This window comes from Erpetoichthys calabaricus, chromosome 1 (genome assembly GCF_900747795.2).
Source record: "Erpetoichthys calabaricus chromosome 1, fErpCal1.3, whole genome shotgun sequence".
NCBI lineage: Eukaryota > Metazoa > Chordata > Cladistia > Polypteriformes > Polypteridae > Erpetoichthys > Erpetoichthys calabaricus.
In genome coordinates, this window is record NC_041394.2 from 317461027 (window position 1) to 317482472 (window position 21446).

The following is a 21446-nucleotide window of genomic DNA, read 5'->3' on the forward strand; positions in this document are numbered from 1 at the left end:
GTCTTACAAGATTATCAACTTTGCGCCTACGTTACTTCAGATCATTGTATCTGATAAAGTGGAGTTTCCTGTCCGTCAAGCAGGTAGGCAGTAAGTGTGGTGAGAACACTTGCCGAATGAAAACAGTGACAGAGCTTACTTTTGTGGCTCGCAGTTATGATTCTGCACCAGGATATTAATGTAAAATCAATCATCCATCCATCTTTAAACCTGCTTATCTAGGTTAAGGTTGTGGGGAGCCAGAGCTTCTCCTGGCAGCCTCAGTACAAGGTGTAAGCCTGTGTTCATAATAATTGACAAATTGATCATGCCTTTGTATTTTTCACTTTTAATTTTGCTAGGTTGACTGTGTATAATGCATCAACGGCATCTGCTGTCATCAAATATATCTGTGGGCATTAGCAAATTATCTCTGAGTGGTCCAGTTTTATTTAAATTTGGCATGCTTTTTCTTTAAGAAAATTTGTTGGGGAACTTTTTTTTCTGTCTTAAATAGAGAACGTTTTACAAATTCTTCAGATATCAACAACTCCCTCTGAAAGCCATTGTTAAATTTTAAAAAATGCCAGACTTGAACCTGGAACATTTCATATGTCTTAAATTACAGATTAGCTTACTGTACCAAATTGTCTACGAGAGAAGTTATTTCAACTTGTATATTTTGTATAGTTTACTCATTTACACATTTAACAGCCACTCCTGATGGCAAACAGATCCCCTAATACAAGCTTTTGAAATGCTATTAATGCTGTACATGACAGCAGCTCCTGCACTTGATGCAAGTTAACCATAAAGGTAAAAAAAAGTCTGTTCTCTTGGGAAAAAAAACTTATCTGTAAGCATAAACATGTACTCAGTATTTACATTACAGTAAAAACAACCTCACATCTGTGTTATCTTCAGATTATAGTGATTCAATATTTCTCTGACACTAATTTATGTGCAAAGTGCTGCAAAGAGCTGCTATCCATCATGGTGTGTTATAGCCAGTTGTTTTAGCTTTAAACTTCCACTCTCTATCAAGCAGTTCTTTTAAAGCTTGTTCATATTTCTTAAATATAAAACAGCTTTAAACCGTCCATAAACAACAACTAACAGTAGTAGAAAAAAAATGCATCTTTGAAATGACTTGAGTTGGAGTTTTGTGTCCATGAGTTATTTTAGCCACCACAAGTCTGTTTGGACTCTGCTTTTAACTGCATGATATTATAAAAGGCTATAAAGAATGTGTTTTATGTCATTTGCTAATCAATGTAATGACATTCTATAACTGTTATTTTTGAATTTGACTCATTGTTGAAAGTATTTAATATAGAAAAATAGGATATCTGTCTTTCTGATTAAGTAAATAAACAAAAATTAAAAATGCTTAGACTGAAAAGCAGTTAACCAAGTCCTTGAATGCACCAGAATATAATGCCAGATACACATTTTCTAACTTGCTTTATGTTATCATATATAAGAGAGCATGGTACATGTAGTAACTCGTAGTTCTATGAGCAGTACAGCACAAAAAAATGAATCCATCCGACTAAAAAGAAAGCTCAAAATCTCCTTCTTCTAAGCACATCAGAGGTATATTGCAAAAAGGTTCCAATTTGATTAGATAGATAGATACTTTATTAATCCCAGGGGGAAATTCACATACTCCAGCAGCAAAAAATATTAAATTAAAGAGTAATAAAAAATGCAGGTAAAAAACAGACAATAACTTGAATAATGTTCAACGTTTACCCCCTCTGGTGGAATTGAAGAGTCGCATAGTTTGGGGGAGGAATGATCTTCTCAGTCTGTCAGTGGAGCAGGACAGTGACAGCAGTCTGTCGCTGAAACTGCTCCTCTGTCTGGAGATGACACTGTTTAATGGATGCAGTGGATTCTCCATTAAACAGTGTCATCTCCATGATTATTCATATATGCTCATTTTTTTCTAAACCTTCATTAGATAATATAATGTGGTCAACATTGCACATTTGTTGACAGAGGCATATGTTCTTTAGAATGAGAGCAACTTCAAAAACTGCATGAAACCCCTGACACTTAGAAAAAGTAAATTTCTATGCAGGCTAAGTTTTCTTCCTACTACATAACAGGGTCTGGCTTTAAATAAATTAGATAACTACAGTATGTAATTATGCATTTTTCACTCATGTCCACACATGTAATGTGTGTGCCTAAGCCAACAAAATTTATTGTGTTTAAGCATAAATTCAACTCATTAGTGTGATATCTGAAAGATTTATATCAGTGTACTAGAAGCAAATATGTGAAGCCGAAAAATGGGTTAATTTCAGGTTGAATCAATTTGCCATAGTAGTGCAGTGGTAAAATTTACCAAAAGTATTTTTTTTTTTTTTAATGAATGGTCATAAATCCATTTATTGAACCATAGCCACTGTGAATTCACTGCATATGGCGACATAGTTTGGGCTGTTGTTTTTTACATTTGTATTTGCACCTTTCCTGGATTAAGACTTTCAGACATAAATTGTGATATATTTTTGTGCCTTTTGCTTGCATGTTATATGTTTTTATAACACAATCAAATAGTACTTTTGAATTTTTGACTTTTTTTTTTTGGACTTTTTTTTCACAGTATTTAAAAGATAGTTGTGCAGCAGGTGATTTTGAAGTGACAAGCAGGGAGCTCTCTCCCTTGACTCTAGAGCTAAGTAATCAAAGAATGTTAATATTAAACAAATCCCAGAATCTTACCAGCATCAATCCTGTAACTTTTCAACTGTTGCTCAGTTGTCTATGATAGTTTCAAGTGTTATATTTAAGAGGAAGTTCCTACATTTTTGGGTGGTTGTAAAGAACTTGCACTTATTTGAACCCCAAACCATGTTTTGAAAGTAGGACAGTACTGGAGGAGGGATGGGACATAAGAAAATGATTTTGGAACTTGAATGGAGATACGTCAGAGACACAAGTTAAGGAAAACTCCACCCCCAAATATAATATATAGTCTTCATGTATTATTTACTACATATTGTTTGCAGTAATGGCTAAATAAAAAAATTGTTAATCATGCTTTCATGGTGATCAGACAATACAAAATTTCTGGTGTAACAGGCTTCAATATAGGGAACAGTGGTAGCAAATGCTGAACAGCTGCAAACAATTTTAAAATGTCAGGTTACTCGTGTCTCATAATCACACATGTCAGTTATCCAGTCATATGTTTATGACAAAAACAACTAGACAAAAATAAATACAATGAAACTACTGCATGAAAGTGAAGCACTTTTAAATGAATTCCTGCTTTTGAACTGAAGATGGGCTTCTTGACCACTCAATAAGGGAGATGTGGATCTTAAGTTCAAAGGCTCAAATTCACCTGAATACACTTCCCAGTGATTAGGTGGGAACATACATGGTTAGATATTTTTGTGGCATCTCTTTTGCTTTTATTATTCTGCATGTAAATCCAGAAGGTACCGCAGCTGCTAAATCAGAATTATACTAATGTTTCTAGACAGGTGCCCAACTTGGTTTTTCTGTGTCAAATCCATTCTTACATTTTTTTTCTTTTCTTTTTCAAAAGCTGCAATTTACCTAAAAAACATGGTAAGCCAGTACTGGCAAGATCGAGAACCGCCACCAGGGGAGGTGATTTTCCCTTTCAATATCCATGAAAATGACCGGCAGCAGATCCGAGATAACATAGTTGAAGGCATCATCCAATGCCCTGAATCGGTCAGGTTTGTATTTTTTAACCTCTCAATATATTTGAGAAACATGCTTCCGATACCTTTGTATATATTTATGTATCTCATACTCGGCAGGTCCTACAGCTTTATTATAATTAGGCACAAGTAGAGTATTAAGTGAATATAAAAGGGCTTAAAGTATTCATTAACATAGCCATCCAGACCAGGGGCCTCATGTATAACGACGTGCGTAGAACTCACACTATAACATGGCGTAAGCACAAAAGCGGGAATGTGCGTACGCACAGAAAAATCCAGATGCAGGAATCTGTACGTACGCAAACTTTCACGTTCTTCCACTGCATAAATCCTGATCAGCGTGAAAAGTAACGCACGTGCACGCGCCTTCTGTCCCGCCCCAACTCCTCCCACAATTACGCCTCTTTGAAAATGCAAATCGATATAAATAGCCTTCTGAGAAAAGACAATGGTCTTGTTCACGAGTGAGGGAAGAATGGAGCGTGAGATCGACAGGCGGATCGGTGCGGCATCCGCAGTAATGCGGGCATTGCATCGGTCTGTCGTGGTGAAAAAGGAGCTGAGCCGCAAGGCGAAGCTCTCAATTTACCAGTCGATCTATGTTCCTACCCTCACCTATGGTCATGAGCTATGGGTAGTGACCGAAAGAACGAGATCGCGAATACAAGCGGCTGAAATGAGTTTCCTCCGCAGGGTGTCTGGGCTTTCCCTTAAAGATAGGGTGAGAAGCTCAGTCATCCGGGAGGGGCTCAGAGTAGAGCCGCTGCTCCTCCGCATCGAGAGGAGTCAGATGAGGTGGCTCGGGCATCTGATCAGGATGCCTCCTGGACGCCTCCCTGGTGAGGTGTTCCGGGCACGTCCAACCGGGAGGAGGCCCCGGGGAAGACCCAGGACACACTGGAGGGACTATGTCTCTCGACTGGCCTGGGAACGCCTTGGGATTCTCCCGGAAGAGCTAGAAGAAGTGGCCGGGGAGAGGGAAGTCTGGGCATCTCTGCTCAAGCTGCTGCCCCCGCGACCCGACCTCGGATAAGCGGGAGACAATGGATGGATGGATGGAAAAGACAATGGGAAAAGCACAGGGGAAAATATAAGAATTTCAGCGAATACCAAGTGGAGGCAAAGGAAAAACATACTATTTGTTGGTTTAAACCGTGGTATAATCAACAAAAGGAAGTTGATCGAGTGACAGAGTGTCGAAAAAACTCGAACGCTCAAGTTCACAAAGTCGCACAGTGTCTGAAATAAAAAAGAAATCACATATCAAAGTCGCCGTGAAAAGGCAAGTCGTAGCCCACCGTCTGAGTGTCATATGAAAGCTTATTAGGGTACAGACAAAAAAATAGGCACACAGTGGGGAAAAAAGCACAAAATGTCAACTTTAATCTCGAAATTTCCACTTTAATCACGTAGTTTATTTTGCCATTAAAGTAGAACATCATAAACTTCATCTTAAAATCGTTTAATTTACTAGTTTCTCAGTATCCCATTGTAACTAAAGTAGGACGTTAAATGCTTTGTTCTGTATTTGATCTTCTTTGTGCTCTGTGTATGAATCACTACCTGCTTCTTAAACGGGCTTTCTCTTTCTCCGACAGGACACATAATCCATTACATTTGTGATATTACAGCTCTCTGAATAATTAAAATACTGAGATGTATACGTGATATCTTTTTCATGATGATAGGAATGAAAGCATGTTATTAAACATGGGAACACGGTGGCGCAGTGCTCGTTCATATCTCACGCAAGAGGCTTGCTGCGCCATGTGCGACCTTCAATGACGTAATTTATCACAGCAGTACTGTCTCTTTCAAACGTACTAACCTCCAATTCCTGTCCTTACTTTTCTTTCTCCAAATACCCAATCGCTACACAATCAGCTATGCAATAGACGTGAAGCCATTTGTAAGCTTAGAACGCCGATTCTTCAGAACTTTTAAGGAACATTGAAATATCTTCGTAGTACATGTTTAATTATTCTATCTGTCTATCTTTCCAATGTCGCGTCAGCGCAAGAATACAACGCAATGCAGGAACAATCCCTGAACTAGCTACCGCTGCGGCACTGTGTCCTCACATGTTTAATCATTAACAATGCAGATGATTTAAATGAAGTTAAAGTTTTATCTGTATAATATAATAAACATATTGTGCTGCATTTCATCTTAAAAATGAATACCGTCATCATATGTAAATACACGCTTTATAAAGTGGCGCAGGTTGTGCAATATTATAACTGTAGTGCAAGTTTACAGTGAGGTAATTGTACTTATAAGTGAACAGTTCTACAAGGATTACTTGATGGACTGATTGAGTGCGCTTAGAGTTCTTGGGATGAAACTTTTTCTAAACCGCGAAGTCCATACTGGGAAGTCTCTAAAGCATTTTGCCATGGCTGAGTCAGCGTCTGCTTCATGCTGTATACTGATAATTCTCTTTCCGATCAGCTGCTGCTGTGATTCCCCACTCAGATACAGTGATATAAATACTCCGAGTGGTGCAGTGAGAGTAATATGGAAAAAGATGATCTGCTGTGGCAACCCTTAACGGGAGCAGCTGAAAGAAGAAGATGATGCAGTGAGACTTACAACGCTAAAGCAGTTATGGTATTTGGAATACTATGGCTATTCCTTGGACCATTATATTGCTACAGGTTAATTACAATCAGATGCATTACACTAATAAACAATATACAGTTTGTTTCAGTGTATTTATAAAGCCACGTCAGGAATGTGGAGCTAAGAAAGAAAGGGTGACCACACAGGAACAGTAGCACTGCTTTGACGCTGGGTGCCGCCAGTCTGCAAAACCGAGCGGAGAAATTGCGTACGCCAAGGTATGAGGTACTGTGGAAATGTGCGTGGCTTTACGGCAAGTTTAGGTTTTATACATCGCGATTTGAGTGTGGAAACGTTCGTACGCAACATTTCTGTGTGTACGCACCATTTATACATGAGGCCCCAGGAGTTTTCTGAAATTTTAAGGTATTTATTAGGTGTAGTAATCTTGGCCTCAGTGAAAGGCTGGGCTCATGCTTTTAACTGCGACAAAGCAACCTTGGGAAGGTTAATGCTCTCTAAAATTCCCAAAATAGTTTCAGGGTAGGTTATATAAGTTTTGATCTTCATGCAAATTGTATAAGGGTCTGTAGTATCTCATGAATTAATTTGCTATTTCTATTTTTGCCAAAAGACTGACAGTTTTATTGCTATTGGTATAAAGAGACCTTTCATGTTGGTACATTAGGCTGTTTTGTAGATTGTACCTCAGTTTTCTTGTGATCCTAATTTGATAAATGTTCATTGCATATATGCCTTTTGGGCATTCCTTAGAGAGGACAGATTAGTAAATGAGCTTTTAGCAACGTTGAAAAAGGTAATTAGTTCAGATTTTTTTTAATCTTTCTCAGTTGTGGATGATACAATAAACACAAATTTAATTGCCATGTGAAAGGCGTTGGGCTTGAACCTGTGTCTTGAATAGTTAATTGAACAAAGGTATGATCAGTCAATAAGAACCTGAACCTACAACCCTCTGTAATGTCCATTTATCCACTAAAAAACATCTGTGCGAGAATATGATACATTTGATGCTGAGAAGAATGAGTAATCCTTTTCATTTCCATGACTGCATCTCCATGTGCCATAAGGAAGCTTCAAATGCTGGTTTAGACAGAGAGTTACATCTGATATTTCTTTTACATGTGGAGTCTAGACAGAGATCCATATAATTATTAAAATCCCCATACCATATTATCTGGCTTACACCTCTTTTTCTGGCATTAATTGACGAAAAATAATTGTGTAGGAACTTGGGTGCTTACATTTAGAAGACTTTTTAACATGAAGATGCTTTCCTTGAACACACATTATCTGAATTCTGGGGCATGGCTTCCCTCCATAACACTGACCTTTTTGAAAGGACTGTTTAATCCATAAAATTTAACTTATGGGAGGAGACCATTCAGTCCATTAAGCCCATTAAGCCCATTAAGCCCATTTGTTTAGCTAATAGCAAACTGTCCCAATATCTCATCCAGATTTTTCTTCTGCTCCAAAAACCCCATCATATTTAAAGATCTAATTTTAAATGTCATAGTGCGAGTATTAAGAGTATGCATGTAATGCTCTCAGTCTTAAAACCTTCAACTTGGATCCAAAACAGACACTATCCTTGGCATATATTTTGGGGCTGATACAATTCACAAAAGATCCCAACTAATATTAGCACCCATAAATCTAGGGTGGTAACTATATAAAAAATAACAAACATCAAATGGAGAAAAATTGGTACCTGGGGCAACTTTCCACTTGTTTAAAAGATGTAAGCCATCATCAGGGGTTTTTACAACAAATGTTGAGTCACAATGAATGATGATGAGCTTAGTGGGAAACCCCTATTTATAGCTAATTTTCTGTCAAAGCCCTTTTATGATCACAGTAAATTGGTTCCTTCAACTCTGGTGGGTGAGATGCAGCCTTCTTCTTCCGGGCTGTTTTATGAACCTGAGAAGTGAGATAAGGGCAGCATGAAGCCTTCATCATCCCACAACTCAGAGCTGCACGGAGTGGTGAAGAAATCTACTAACTTCTGCAGTCCTCACTTTTTTTGGCTTCTTTTGAGTCACATTATCTATCATTCAGGTGTTTGGAGAACAGCCTACCATATTGAGAGGTAGGAAGTGCAATAGTTCAGGAACTTCTTTAAAATGCTGCAATATTTAACAACGGCCAAGCCACATCTTTGCTATTCATACTTTTTTAGTAGAAATGGACTAATGAAAGTTTCACCTGCATCAAAATCCACAAAAGTCTTAAACAGTGGTGTTTTAATATATGAACTGGTGCTGCCAGTCATTTAGACTGTAGCAATTCTCCTACTGCCACTACGAATTATTTTACTGTAGTTTTTTGCTCATTTAACTTGTATGAGCAGATTTCTGCCATTAACAACGATTACTTTATTAGAGATACCGAAATCTAAGGATAAGTGGGAAACAATCCATAGAGTAAACATTTTGTAAAAGGAAAAAACAGAAGTTGTATTTGCAAGTGGTTAATTCAGAAACCTGAGACATAGTCTTTTGTCTTAAAGATCAGACAAAAAACACCCGTCTCCCCTGCTCTCTGCTTTTTGAATAAGATGTCTTCAATTAATGCATGTGCAACAGCAGTGCTGCAACAGGAAGCCACTACTGAATGACTTCATCAAAGAATTAACAAGAAGAGAGTGAAAAAGTGAAATTAAAATTGAATTGAACAATTGAAAAATTGTCAAAAATAATCTATAGTTAAAACAACTATAGACCCAGCAGGGGCTAGAAAATATTACCAGAATAACCTGAATTTTATTTTTCACTCTACATTATTAAGCTGGGCCTTTTGTCATTTAGCAGTCATTCTGTTACTCTTGGTCCAGCTATCATTATTTAATTACCTGTCCTATATGACACCTAATAGGTTTGTAGGAAAGCAAGAGCTTCTTTTGTGACATTTTGAGGACATATTTTATTGCATCATCTTATATTTGTCATGTCAGTACTTATTCTTCATTGTTTCTAAGACTAAGGTATGGAAAGGAGATCAGCCTCAGTTCCCTTTAAGATAGAACTTCCATTTCCATAGTATGGATTTCTGTTGTATTTAAGCAGTAGTTAGCCTGTCATTTCTTTTAGGTGTCTAGTTCTGTGTTATGTCCAGAGAAGCTTCTTAGAAAGACATTCTAGGCTACTTAAGAAGACAGAGCCAAATTTCAGGGCTGCAAATATTGAAAAGGTATTGCCAAGATTAGCTACCAACTTTGTGTTGTTGACAGAGGTTCAAGATATACTGCAGATCATTTATGAAATTGAGATTAATACTTCTGGTGTTACATTGTGTTTTTTAGGGCTCAGCTAACTGTATGTCTTCGAGCAATCATTAAACATGACTTTCCAGGACGCTGGACAGCAATAGTGGACAAGATTGGTTTCTTCCTTCAGTCTCAGAACACCGCTAGCTGGTATGGAAGCTTGTTGTCTCTCTATCAGCTTGTTAAGACTTATGAGTAAGTATCTTGCCTACTGATATGTTTGTTGATGTTAGTAATGGACATTTTCAAACAATTTTGATTTTAAATTTTCCTTATTAAAAAGTAAAACCAAAGACAGTGCTTTGTTGTTCTCAGTATCATTCCAATCAGTTTGTAACATTTCTGTTTTTTTGTATATAAAATAATTAGTTATTGTTGATCTAATATTTATTTTCTATTGGTTTAAAGCAATTGACACAGGTAAGGACACAATAAGACAAATGTTATTTGAAGTGAAGGAAAGATATAGCCGAGTATCATCAGCATTCGAGTGAAATTGAACATTTCTGTGTTTTCTAACTATATCTCCTAGCCATGTCTTGTTAAGTAAAATTGGTATTGGTCCAAGTACTGAGCACCAGAACAGAGACCTGTAATGTTAATGCCTGTTATTTGCCCCTTGTGTAAGGATAAAAGTGATTGTGGTGGAGTGACCTGCTCTTTTATGTATAGTTCTTGGACTGTATGCATGATGGAATCAGCATCATACTGTGTGTTATCTAAACTGTTAACCGATCATGGACAGTTCCGGATAGTCAATGCAATACATTTCTTCTATTAGAAGACATAAGAATGTCAATGAGAACATTAATTAGTGTTGTTTATGTGCTGTATGAAAGCAAGACCTACATTTTCAAGTTATAGATACAGTAGATAGCACTTTATTCATCCTGAGGGGGAAATTTAGTTTTTCTGTTGTTGTAGAATTATTGAGCATGTTCTGCTAAGAATCAGTACTGCAGGAAACGGAGCTTATTACTTATTAATTTAGCACTGGATGTAAGGGATGGGATGGTATGTTTTATTATAGAAAGCAGACTTCCGAGTTCCTGTTTTGTTATTAATTTGAAATTGCTAAGAAAGCGTGCACAAGGAGAGTGGGGTTTTGAAAATGCAGCAGTAATCTTGAGTTTTATCTATTTTAGAATTTAGGTATTTTGTAAAATTTGTGGTGTTGCTGTGTGTAGGAACTTTGCATGACTGTTCAGGTTTCCCATTTTTTCAAATTAGCAACGGTTGTAAATGGAATCATATTCTAGATTAACAGAACTAGAATGGTCCAGAAGAGGGAAATAAAACCCTTTTTCTTTTATTTAACTTTCAATACTGTCAGTCCATTCTATTTAGAAAACATGTAATTTTGTTGCTCTCTATTTATGCTTTTGTTTTCAGCATTCTAGTTTAAGAACATGAACTCTAGCTTTAATCTAAGACTAGTTTCTTTTTCTTACTTTCGCTATTGTTTTGAGAGGACCTAATATATCAAAGTCCTCTTTCAGTGATCCATTATGTACTGCCATGAGAGAAGTTGTCAGAAATAAGGGCAACCGAGAAGGAACAGGAAATGTAATTTCAGAACACAAGCTGGGGTCAAAACCAGAAAGTATTAAAAAAAAAAAAAAACAAAATGATGCAACTAAACCCAAAACATTGGTCCAACAACATTTATTTATATAGCACATTTTCATACAAAATATGCAGCTCAAAGTGCTTTACAGGATGAAGAAAGAGAAAAAGACAAAATACAGAAATTAAATTAGGCAATACTAATTAACATAGAATAAAAGTAAGGTCCGATGCCCAGGGAAGAGAGAAAAAAAAAAACTCTATAAACGGCTTGAGAAAAAAATAAAAATCTGCAGGGGTTCTAGGCCACGAGACCATCCAGTCCCCTCTAGGCATTCTATCTAACATAAATGATCTCAACCAGTCTTCATGGTTTTCAGGCTCCACATGGAAGAATTAGACAATGACGGTCATGTGGACCTCTGGCCTTCAATCCATCATTGTAGGGATAGCACGGTGCTTTGATCGGTGGTGGTGGCGCAGATAGCCACAACAGAAAACCGGAAAAAGAACAGCAGAGAAAGTAGGGGTTAGTATGGATTTCAGAGTCACCAAGAATGATAATGATAATAAAATGCATTTATCAGGGTTAAACTAAATTGAAGCCATGAGAAAGCCATGTTAAAATAATGCATTTTTAGAAATTTTATAAAGTGCTCCACTGTATTAGCCTGGCGGATTTCTGTTTGGTAAGCTGTTCCAGATTTTAGGTGCATAACAGCAGAAGGCTGCCTCACCACTTCTTTTAAGTATCGCTCTTGGAATTATAAGATGACACTCATTTGAAGATCTAGGGTTATGATTTGGAGTGTAAGGTGAAAGGCATTGTGAAATATAGAATGTAGCGAGATTATTTAAGGCTTTGTAAACCATAAGCAATATTTTAAAGTCAATTCTAAATGGCATGGGTAACCAATGTAATGACATTAGAACTGGAGAGATGTGCTCAGGTTTTCTTTTCCTAGTTAAGATTCTAGCAGCTGCATTCTGCACTCGTTGCAATCGATTGATGTATTTTTTGGGTAGTCCTGAGAGGAGTGCATTACAGTAATCTAGCCCAGTGGTTCCCAAAGTAGGGGTCGCGACCCTCTGGGGGGTCGTGAGACATTGGGGGGGGGGGGGGGCGCGAGATGATTTCCAAGAAATCAAATACTTTTTTCAAACTTTTTAGAAATTAATTAATTTAATTTTTTAGAAATAACATTTTATCCATAACTAACAAAAGATAAAAACTAGTAGTTAATAGTTACATTTAAAAAAAACATGCAAATTAAAAAGCCATCAGCCTTTCAAATTTCTTTCCGTTCGATCGCGACCCCTGAGGTGATTACGACAGTTTAATGACACATCAATGGCGTCAGTTGCAGCAGATCAATTTACAGCACCATGTTAAACATTCCGACATGTGCACGTAACGTGTAGGTAATTTTCATCGCTTTATGCTTAGGATATTATTTTTGTTGAAATGAAACGTTGGTTAATATCGACCAAAGACAACGCAGATAGGCCAGCGGAGGAAAGCGGAGAAGCACCACCGTCAGAAAGCCCATCGTCCTCAGGTACGGAAAGACACCGGAGTGTGCATAAAGAGGACATCCATAAACAGTCGGCTCAGCCTTACTCCAAGAGTCGAAATTATCGAGAGGAATTTATCCAGTATGGATTCACATGCATCATCGTCAATAACGTACAGCATCCCCAGTGTGTGGTGTGCACTGAGGTGCTTGCACATTAAAGCCTAAAGCCTGTAAAAATGCTACGACACTTGAAAACTAAGCACCCCTCTCTTGCTACTAAACCAGTAGATTTTTTCCGGCGAAAGGAGCAAGAGTTACAAGGCCAAAAGAAAGTCCTTACTAAACAAACAACAATCCTCGCAAAAGCTCAACGGGCATCATATGAGGTGGCATATTTAATTGCACAGGCAAAAAAGCCACACACGATCGGGGAAACCCTCATTAAACCCGCTGCTATAGCTATAAGTCGGGCTATGCATGGGGATAAACTAGCCCGTGAGCTAGAATCAGTGCCGCTGTCTAACGGGACTGTTGCCCGGCGTATCTCCGACATGGCCCAGGACATCAAGTGTCAGCTGGTGGACAGACTGAAGAAAGGGAAATATGCTTTACAGTTAGACGAATCCACAGATATATCAAACTCTCCCCAGCTGCTTGTATTCGTCAGATACAGTTTTGATGGAAAACTTAACGAGGACATTCTGTTTTGCACCCCACTGGAGGGAACGTGCACAGGCGAGGACATTTTCACAAAACTTGACAACAAACTAAAAGAAGATGGACTGTCTTGTCGGTGTGTGTACAGACGGTGCTGGAGCGATGCTGGGGAAAAAGAAAGGTCTTAAAGCAAGAGTCTTACAAGTGGCGCCTCACGTAAAATTCACGCATTGTATTATACACAGAGAAGCTCTTGCGAGCAAAACACTTGACCCAGAACTTAAACGTGTTCTTGAGACTTCGATAAAAATGGTCAACAATATAAAAGCGCATCCACTCAATATCAGACTGTTTGCCACTCTCTGTAACGAACTGGGATCAGAGCATGAGTGCTTGCTTTTCCATACAGAAGTCAGGTGGCTTTCGCGAGGGAATGTGCTCTGCCGCCTGTTTGAGCTGCGGGACGAAGTGCGCTTATTTCTGATGGAGCATGGGTCCCAGCTCGCTGATCACCTCACTGATCCTGACTGGTTAACAAGGCTATCGTATTTGGCTTGCATATTTGAAAAACTGAATGGACTTAATATGTCATTTCAAGGTGAGAATACACACATAATTTCACTAAATGATAAAATCCACGCATTCAAGAGAAAACTTGAGCGCTGGACTGAGCGAGTTGAAATAGGAAGGATTGATATGTTTTCTGAGCTGGATGAATTCATGGAGGAAAACGAACTGAGTGTTAACATAGTGAAGAAGTCTATCACATCCCACCTTCAAGCCCTCCTGGAACACTTTAACAGGTATTTCCCAGAGGAAACAGCTCCAGAACAATATGACTGGATAAGGTCACCATTCACTGTAACGAGGGCAAATCATCTGACATCGGACATGGAGGACGCATTGGTTGAACTGTCATGCGACCGAACCTTGAAGACAATGTTTAATTCCAAGACTTTGGATGAGTTTTGGATTTCAGTCGAGAGGGAATACCCACAACTATCCAAGGCCGCTATGGATGTACTGATGCCGTTTTGCACTACCTACTTGTGCAAAAAGACTTTTTCAGCACTCACGTACATTAAAAATAAATACAGGTCACGACTGAACTTGGAGGATGATCTCCGAGTCGCGGTCTCCAAAATTAACCCAAGAATGGACTTGCTGTGCTCCAAGCATTGTGCCCACCCATCTCATTAGGTGAGGTGTTTTGTTGAAATTAAACAAATGAGTAAATAACAATTTTTTAAAAAGTTATATGGTTGTTAGAGCGTTATGTTCTTTTTTGTTGTCATGCTCTTGTTTGGATAGGATATTTTGTTGAAATTAAACAAATGAGTAAATTACTATTAAAAAAAATTATATGGTTGTTAGACCATTGTGTTCTTTCGTGTTGTCATGCTCATGTTTGGATAGGCCTATTGGTGCATGTGCACCGTTGCACGCAACATTTGTATATTTTAACCACTTTCGAGGATAGTGGGGGTCATGAGTCACTGGCACGGTTATTTTGGGGGTCGTGAGCTGAAAAGTTTGAAAACCCCTGATCTAGCCGACTGAAAACAAAAGCGTGAACTAATTTCTCAGCATCTTGCAGAGTTACAAGAAATCTAACTTTTGCTATATTTCTTAAGTGAAAAAATTCTGTCCTAGTAATCTGATTAATATGTGATTTAAAATTTAGGTCAGAGTAAATAGTTAGGTCCATAAATATTTGGACAGAGACAACTTTTTTCTAATTTTGGTTCTGTACATTACCACAATTACTCACAACTGCACAGCCATGCACAACACCAACCACATCATCAAGTTTGCGGATGATACGCCGGTGCTGGGACTGATAAGCAGGGATGATGAAACAGCATACAGAAATGAGGTGGAATGGCTGTCTGCATGGTGTGAAGACAACAATCTATCTCTCAATGTCGACAAGACAAAAGAGATAATCGTGGACTTCAGAAAATCACATCCTGCCCACATCCCACTCAGCATCAACGGTTTAGATGTGGAGACTGTTAGGAGTACCAAGGAGTCACTTGGTGTGCACATAACTGAGGAACTTACATGGACACATAACACCTCATCACTAATAATCAAGAAAGCCCAGCAGAAACTACACTTCCTGAGGCGGCTGAAGCGAGCAAGTCTTCCCCCTTCCATCCTCACCATGTTCTACAGAGACACCATTGAGAGTGTTCTGACCAGCTGCATCACTGTCTGGTATGGCAACTGCAACATATCCGACCACAAGCGCTTGCAAAGGATAGTGAAGACAGCAGAGAACATTATTGGGGTGCCTCTCCCTTCACTGCAGGACATATTTTACAAACGCAGTGTCCGCAAGGCCTGCAGCATTGTGCAGGACCCCTTACACCCCTCACATGGACTCTTCACACTTCTGCCATCCAAGAGAAGATACTGCAGCATCAAAGCTAGATCTGCCAGGCTGCAGGAGAATTTTTACCCCCAAGCTGTTAGACTCCTTAACACCGTGCTGCCACCTGGGATCTTCCACACTGCCTCAACCACCTCTAAAAACAGAACTTTTATACATGACAACCACTTTCCTGCAAAGACGAGTGTGCAGGTAGAAAAGAACTGAAAATCTCATTCTGACCTTGAAGGATTTTGATGTTCTTGATATCCTTCTGCTTTGAAACATTCTGACCTGTCATTGTTTACACATGTCTTCAACAACTATTACCATACACTGATAATTTCTGTATTATCTATTATTTATTTATTATATTACATATCTATTGACTATATTTATGTATCTAGATTACAAATACCATACATTGCATCAATGTTCGTATTGCTTACTACACATCAATATTGCTGCTACTTCTTTGTCTTGTCTTTGCACAATGTCTTGTCTTGTTTATGTTTTAATTTTAAATCTTAATTTTAATTTTTAAATTTTTAATTATAAGTCTAATTTTAATTTCATTTTAATTTTTTATGTGCACGTCATGTCATGTGCACGTCATGTTGTTACACTATGGACTCAGAGCTTTGCAATTTTGTCTATCTGTATACTTGTATATGGTTGAGATGACAATAAAGTTGACTTTGTTATTCCAACCGGCTTACCTATTGCAAATGATTGGAAGGACAATCGTAATGTTGGGGAAGTGTTGGGGTATCAACCGTGTCACCCCTTTTAATCCAGATGTATATAAATTCAAACAAAAAGAATGCTCAATGGCATATACAGAAGCAAATTGAAAAAATCTAAAAAGGAGACTTTTTGACGTCTTTAATGAGAATCAGTCGGGTCATCTTCAGGAGCACTGTGCTGTTTGCAATTTGGGTCTAATATGAGACACCATTCTTCTGGGCATCTGTTCTTTTTTAATCCACCAGCCATTAGGGGCAGAGTCAGTTGACCTCAGTGGGTGTCTTCTTGCTTCTGTGGTTGCCAGAAGAGACAAGAATGTTAGCGACTGTACCCCTTCTTGCCCTGGGGTGGCATTTCTTACCTCCTTTGACATGCATAAGTGACACTATGTATTAGTGTTAGATGCTGGTCCTATATCAGCCTCATCCAAAAATATCTCGGAATTCTGCTAAAAAATGAGAAAGTGGAAGATTATCATTTACTTTAAATATGTTGCAGTGGGATTAGTTTGAGATATCTTACCATGACTTGGGCAAAGACTGTCCAAAAAGACTGAATTTACAAAATGTTTTTGCTACCAGCACACCATTAATAAGTGCAACAAAACACATGACACTTTTTTAAACTGTTGCAAAACTTTACTGTATTTATTGGCTATCACTCTATATTACATATATAAATTACAAAACCAGCTAATAATGTTATGTCTTAAAGGATTTCATTATGGAATTTTGGGACTAGTGTGCATTTTATTTATATCTACATTTGCTTTCCCAAGAGAAGAAAATAGTGTCTATAAATCTAGTGTGTTTCACAGAATGGCAAGTATAACTGAAATTGTTTTTTCTAATTTATAGATACAAGAAAGCAGAAGAACGTGACCCTCTTTTAGCTGCAATGCAAGTCTTTCTTCCCAGAATCCAACAGCAGATCATGCTGCTGCTGCCAGACTCAACAGTGTTTTCCGTACTTGTTCAAAAACAGATACTCAAAATTTTCCATGCTCTCATTCAGGTATGTGATTTCTAATAAGCACATTCAGGGTGGAGAAGATAAATTAACTAAATAATACTCTCAAAATTTGTATGTATCTTGGTAAAATGCAGGGTTGTTTTCTGAATTTGATTTATGTTCATCTATGGAAAATTTGCCACAATTTTTAAATGGCATGGTTGTAACCTTGGGTTGATTATTCTTATACTAGCCAACGCCCGCCGTAACATATGGCAGTGTAAGAATAGGAACAGAAGGAGGTGAGAAAGGAATTCAGAAATCTAGAAGAAATAAATACTTCTTGAAAGACGCAGTGTGCATATAGAATTTCCGGCGAAGCAGGATTACATGTGAAAATGATAAATAAATCAGGCTTTCTGAATTTACGTACTATGGCCATGGCATCCTGATAGTTTTGTTGCATGTATCTTGGACTTCCTGGAAATGTGGACGGTAATATGATCATTTTGCCTACACAAACGTTATTTTCAGCGTTTGTTTGCAGTGCGTCTGATAGTTCGACGTGCAGATCTTGTTGATGTAATCTGAGATAGTTGAGACGCGTGCCCTCTGTTTTAACATACGAATCTATGACGTACTGTTGGAACAGTTTGCTGCTGGAGTGCAAAATACTAAATGTATTCCTCATTGCTAATCTGTATGCGTAAAATTGGCATTGAGTAAGCCTTATTCGCTTGGCGGTTCTTTTATTGGGAACATGTTGTAAATCTTTGTGCCAGCCAATGTCTCCGTAAGGGAATAGAAGTGGGTAAACCATAGGATCGCAATTCATATTGAGAGTGGAAATCTGTTTACAGGAGTTGTGTATGGGATAGATGCAAATGTCCCTTTCGGCAGGCGTTTCGCCATCTTCTCTGATGAAAATCACTGCAATGTCGGGGCATTGTATCGTCGTAAATCCTGCCCAGGGTTTTCTTTGAAAACCATTCGTACAGATGCTGTTGGATTGGACTGAGCGATTTCATGCATGTGTTTGTATGATTTAGCGAAGGGGTTGATGGTCCTGAGCATGGAATCTAGCTGGAGAAGTACATTTTTGCTGCATTCAGAATTTGCTTTATTTTGTGAGCGTAGTTCAGTAGCTTGCGCTGTGTGAAAAACATACAACTGTCCATATCCTAGAAAGGTAGAAGTGTTAGCGTATAGTGGAGAGATTTGGTGATAAATTTGCCCGTGTATTTTAAAACAGTATGGTCTGTGGCCAGGAGGTTGAGTTTTCTGTGCACCCATAGAAGCAAATTCTAGAGAAGGGTTGTATTCTCAAATGTGTTCACAATAATTTTTAGCTTCTGATGTTTGCTGTGTAAGAAGTTGTTGTAAAGACACAGGTGGCTCCCGCAAAGGTGGTAAAGTGACTTTACCGTTGCGGCAGCACCTCGAGTACTTGTTGGATGTATTACGCTCAGCAGGCCAGTATAGTGCATGACATGGAAGACAACGAATAGGAATCGAGAAATGCCATGTCGGCTGTGTGTGGGCGGTTTTGAAGTGGAAGCAGAACGAACCAGAAGAGAAATATATATAAGAGATACTCATCCTGTGTAAAAATGCTTAGCATTCTAATTGTGCCTGCAGATGATGGTTCAATAGTTTTTAAAGGCTCGATATTTGTTGATAGCTTTGGTGATCATGACTCTGTAATGATTCACAAATGACATGTATTAAAACCTGTCAACATGCATTTCCAACTTTGAACAAGAGCATTGCATTATAATGTCTGCTTTATTTTAAAAGACTGTATAAAACATTAATCGGTTAACAACAAATTTCAGTATAAGACACTTGGCTCTGTTTTTATGAACATACTTATATTTACAGTAGTATAGTATACATTAAGGAAGTTAAACTGATATGGTCCAAACTAGGATATTCAGAGGTGCTCAGCAAGACTTCTCTGACATTAAACTGTCACACCAACAGACAACAGAACTGTAGAGAAGGTGACAGACCAGAGACGCCTGGTTGTTACGTTGCTTATGTGGAATTCTCTGGAATTCTAATTCTTACATTTAGTCATGTAAGATGTTATCTCATTGAATTGCAAGCATTACCTGTTGGATTTTTTTATTTGCCTAAACAGTCTCGTTCACATTATCATCAGCATTCAAAGACCCTTAGTAAGTACTCCACAAGGGCTTGAGCATTCCCTTTATGATGTTTTGCCATGTGGCAGTGATTGAAAACTTTGTGAACCGTTTTGAAATTTCCTAACGACAAACATGCATATGTAATCGAAATTTGTCTTTTACTATTTTAAATAAAGTATAATATTCATCAGTCTGAGTGTTATGAGAGTTCATTTCCATTCAGCAAGTAATGCACAGAGTATTGTGTACAAATAAGTGAGTTCTCAGTTCTGTGATTTACAGCTAATGTAAAGCAGGAACAGACTAGTCAATGACAGAGTGTTAACCAATTAACCAAGCTAGCCAAAGAAATCAAAGATCTAAGGTGATATATTTGGAAGCAAACAGATAATTGAAAGAAAGCAAATGACATGTCCAAGATCAAGAATTGAGTCAAGGAAACAGCAAACTGATGAAAAAGAGTATCCATAGTAGTATTGCCACATATGTCAAGGACAGTGAAATTCTTACTTGCATGTCTGACCATCATACAACACATTGTCACTCCCAGCATCATGAGAAAAAAGAATTATTAAAGTACTTCATTTTATTTAATAGAAAAATCAAACCAGCTTACCTGATATATTCATCAACTTTTTTTTTTTTCCTGGATGTTCCTCAGTCTTGGCATGGGCATAAAGCCATTAAAAAAAAAAAGACTCGGACACCATAGTGCAGTAAAACCTTGACAGTGTCAAAAGAACAGACAAAAAGCCACAAAAAAGTTTGGGGTAGCCGCCCCGTATAATGTAGGTCAGGCATGTCAAACTCACTACCATTGGTGGGCCGCTTCAACTGCCATACATGCGTCAGCGGGCCGTACTTTAACATATACTATTATACAAAGTTACTGTAGCTTTCTTTCCAATACTGAAAACTTTAAAAAAATGTAACACTTAAAGTTTAAAGAAAAGCAATTTATTTCCATGCAGTCTCCATACAACAGTGCAGAATTAGAGTCTTAACCTCTTAGCTAAGTCCTTATTATATTACTAGGCTCACCCGCCTTTTAATGCGACCGACTTTTATCCTCAATTTGTGTGCGCTCCATGTGTACATCAGGCATGTAAGTGTAGGGAATGAGAACATCAAAGTGCCCATTCATAACATCTCCCGAAAACCTAAGTTTTTTTATCCCCTCGAGTGCCTGTCCAAACTTGGAGTGTAGGACTCCATAATAATATACTTGAAACTCATTGGGGAACAACTCTCCTGCTGCCATTAGCTCAGAAATGGTACCATAAGTTTGAGACTTTGACATTTCAGTGAGATACTGAAGCTCATTTGTATAAGAGATTCCTGACGGCATCATTGTAAATGGCTGAAACCTTGACCAATTACTTAAAACATGTCGTACAATGTCAGCCCGAATCTGTACTGCTAAAGACGGAGTTTGATGCACTAAATAAGCTATAGATGAGAATAAGCAAGCACCATCTCCCCTGATATTTACTACGCGGTGAGGCATTTGTACTCCATCAACATTAATTATTTCCAGAGACATAATTTTGTCTATTTTTCCAGCGCATCGCGCACAAAAGCAAGGGAACGATGGGAGCACCAGAACTCTGCTCACATCGTGTCGCTTCGTACCGCAAGCTGCAAGTAGTAAGTCTGTGATAAGCGGAATACCGCTATGCTTTGCACTCACAGGACGGAAGGATAATCCCGACCGCTTTTATATAGTGTCTTGATGATTGATATTCATTATATTATATTCATTGCTTATATAGGAGCCTTACGGTGTGAGATTTATTTCTTTTGTCCCGACACTTGGCATCTCTTGTTAGTAACCAGTTCGTCAATATCAGGCTTGAAATCTTGTGCAGCTGCAACTTTTATGAGGGATGAAAGGTGCTCGACGGTAAGTTTTGAGCGATGTGGGGTTTTGGTAGTTTT

The 21446-nt window shown here is 38.3% G+C and overlaps 1 protein-coding gene across 1 annotated transcript in view; it reads left to right on the top strand.

The window, feature by feature from the left end:
• The window catches only part of ipo8 (importin 8), a 141330-nt gene that overhangs the window by 24518 nt on the left and 95366 nt on the right, over window positions 1-21446 (top strand). The window contains exons 2-5 of the mRNA XM_028817948.2: window positions 2-83; window positions 3548-3704; window positions 9583-9741; window positions 17265-17421. Coding sequence (XP_028673781.2) covers window positions 2-83; window positions 3548-3704; window positions 9583-9741; window positions 17265-17421 — 555 coding nt within the window. The remainder of the gene's footprint in view (window position 1; window positions 84-3547; window positions 3705-9582; window positions 9742-17264; window positions 17422-21446) is intronic.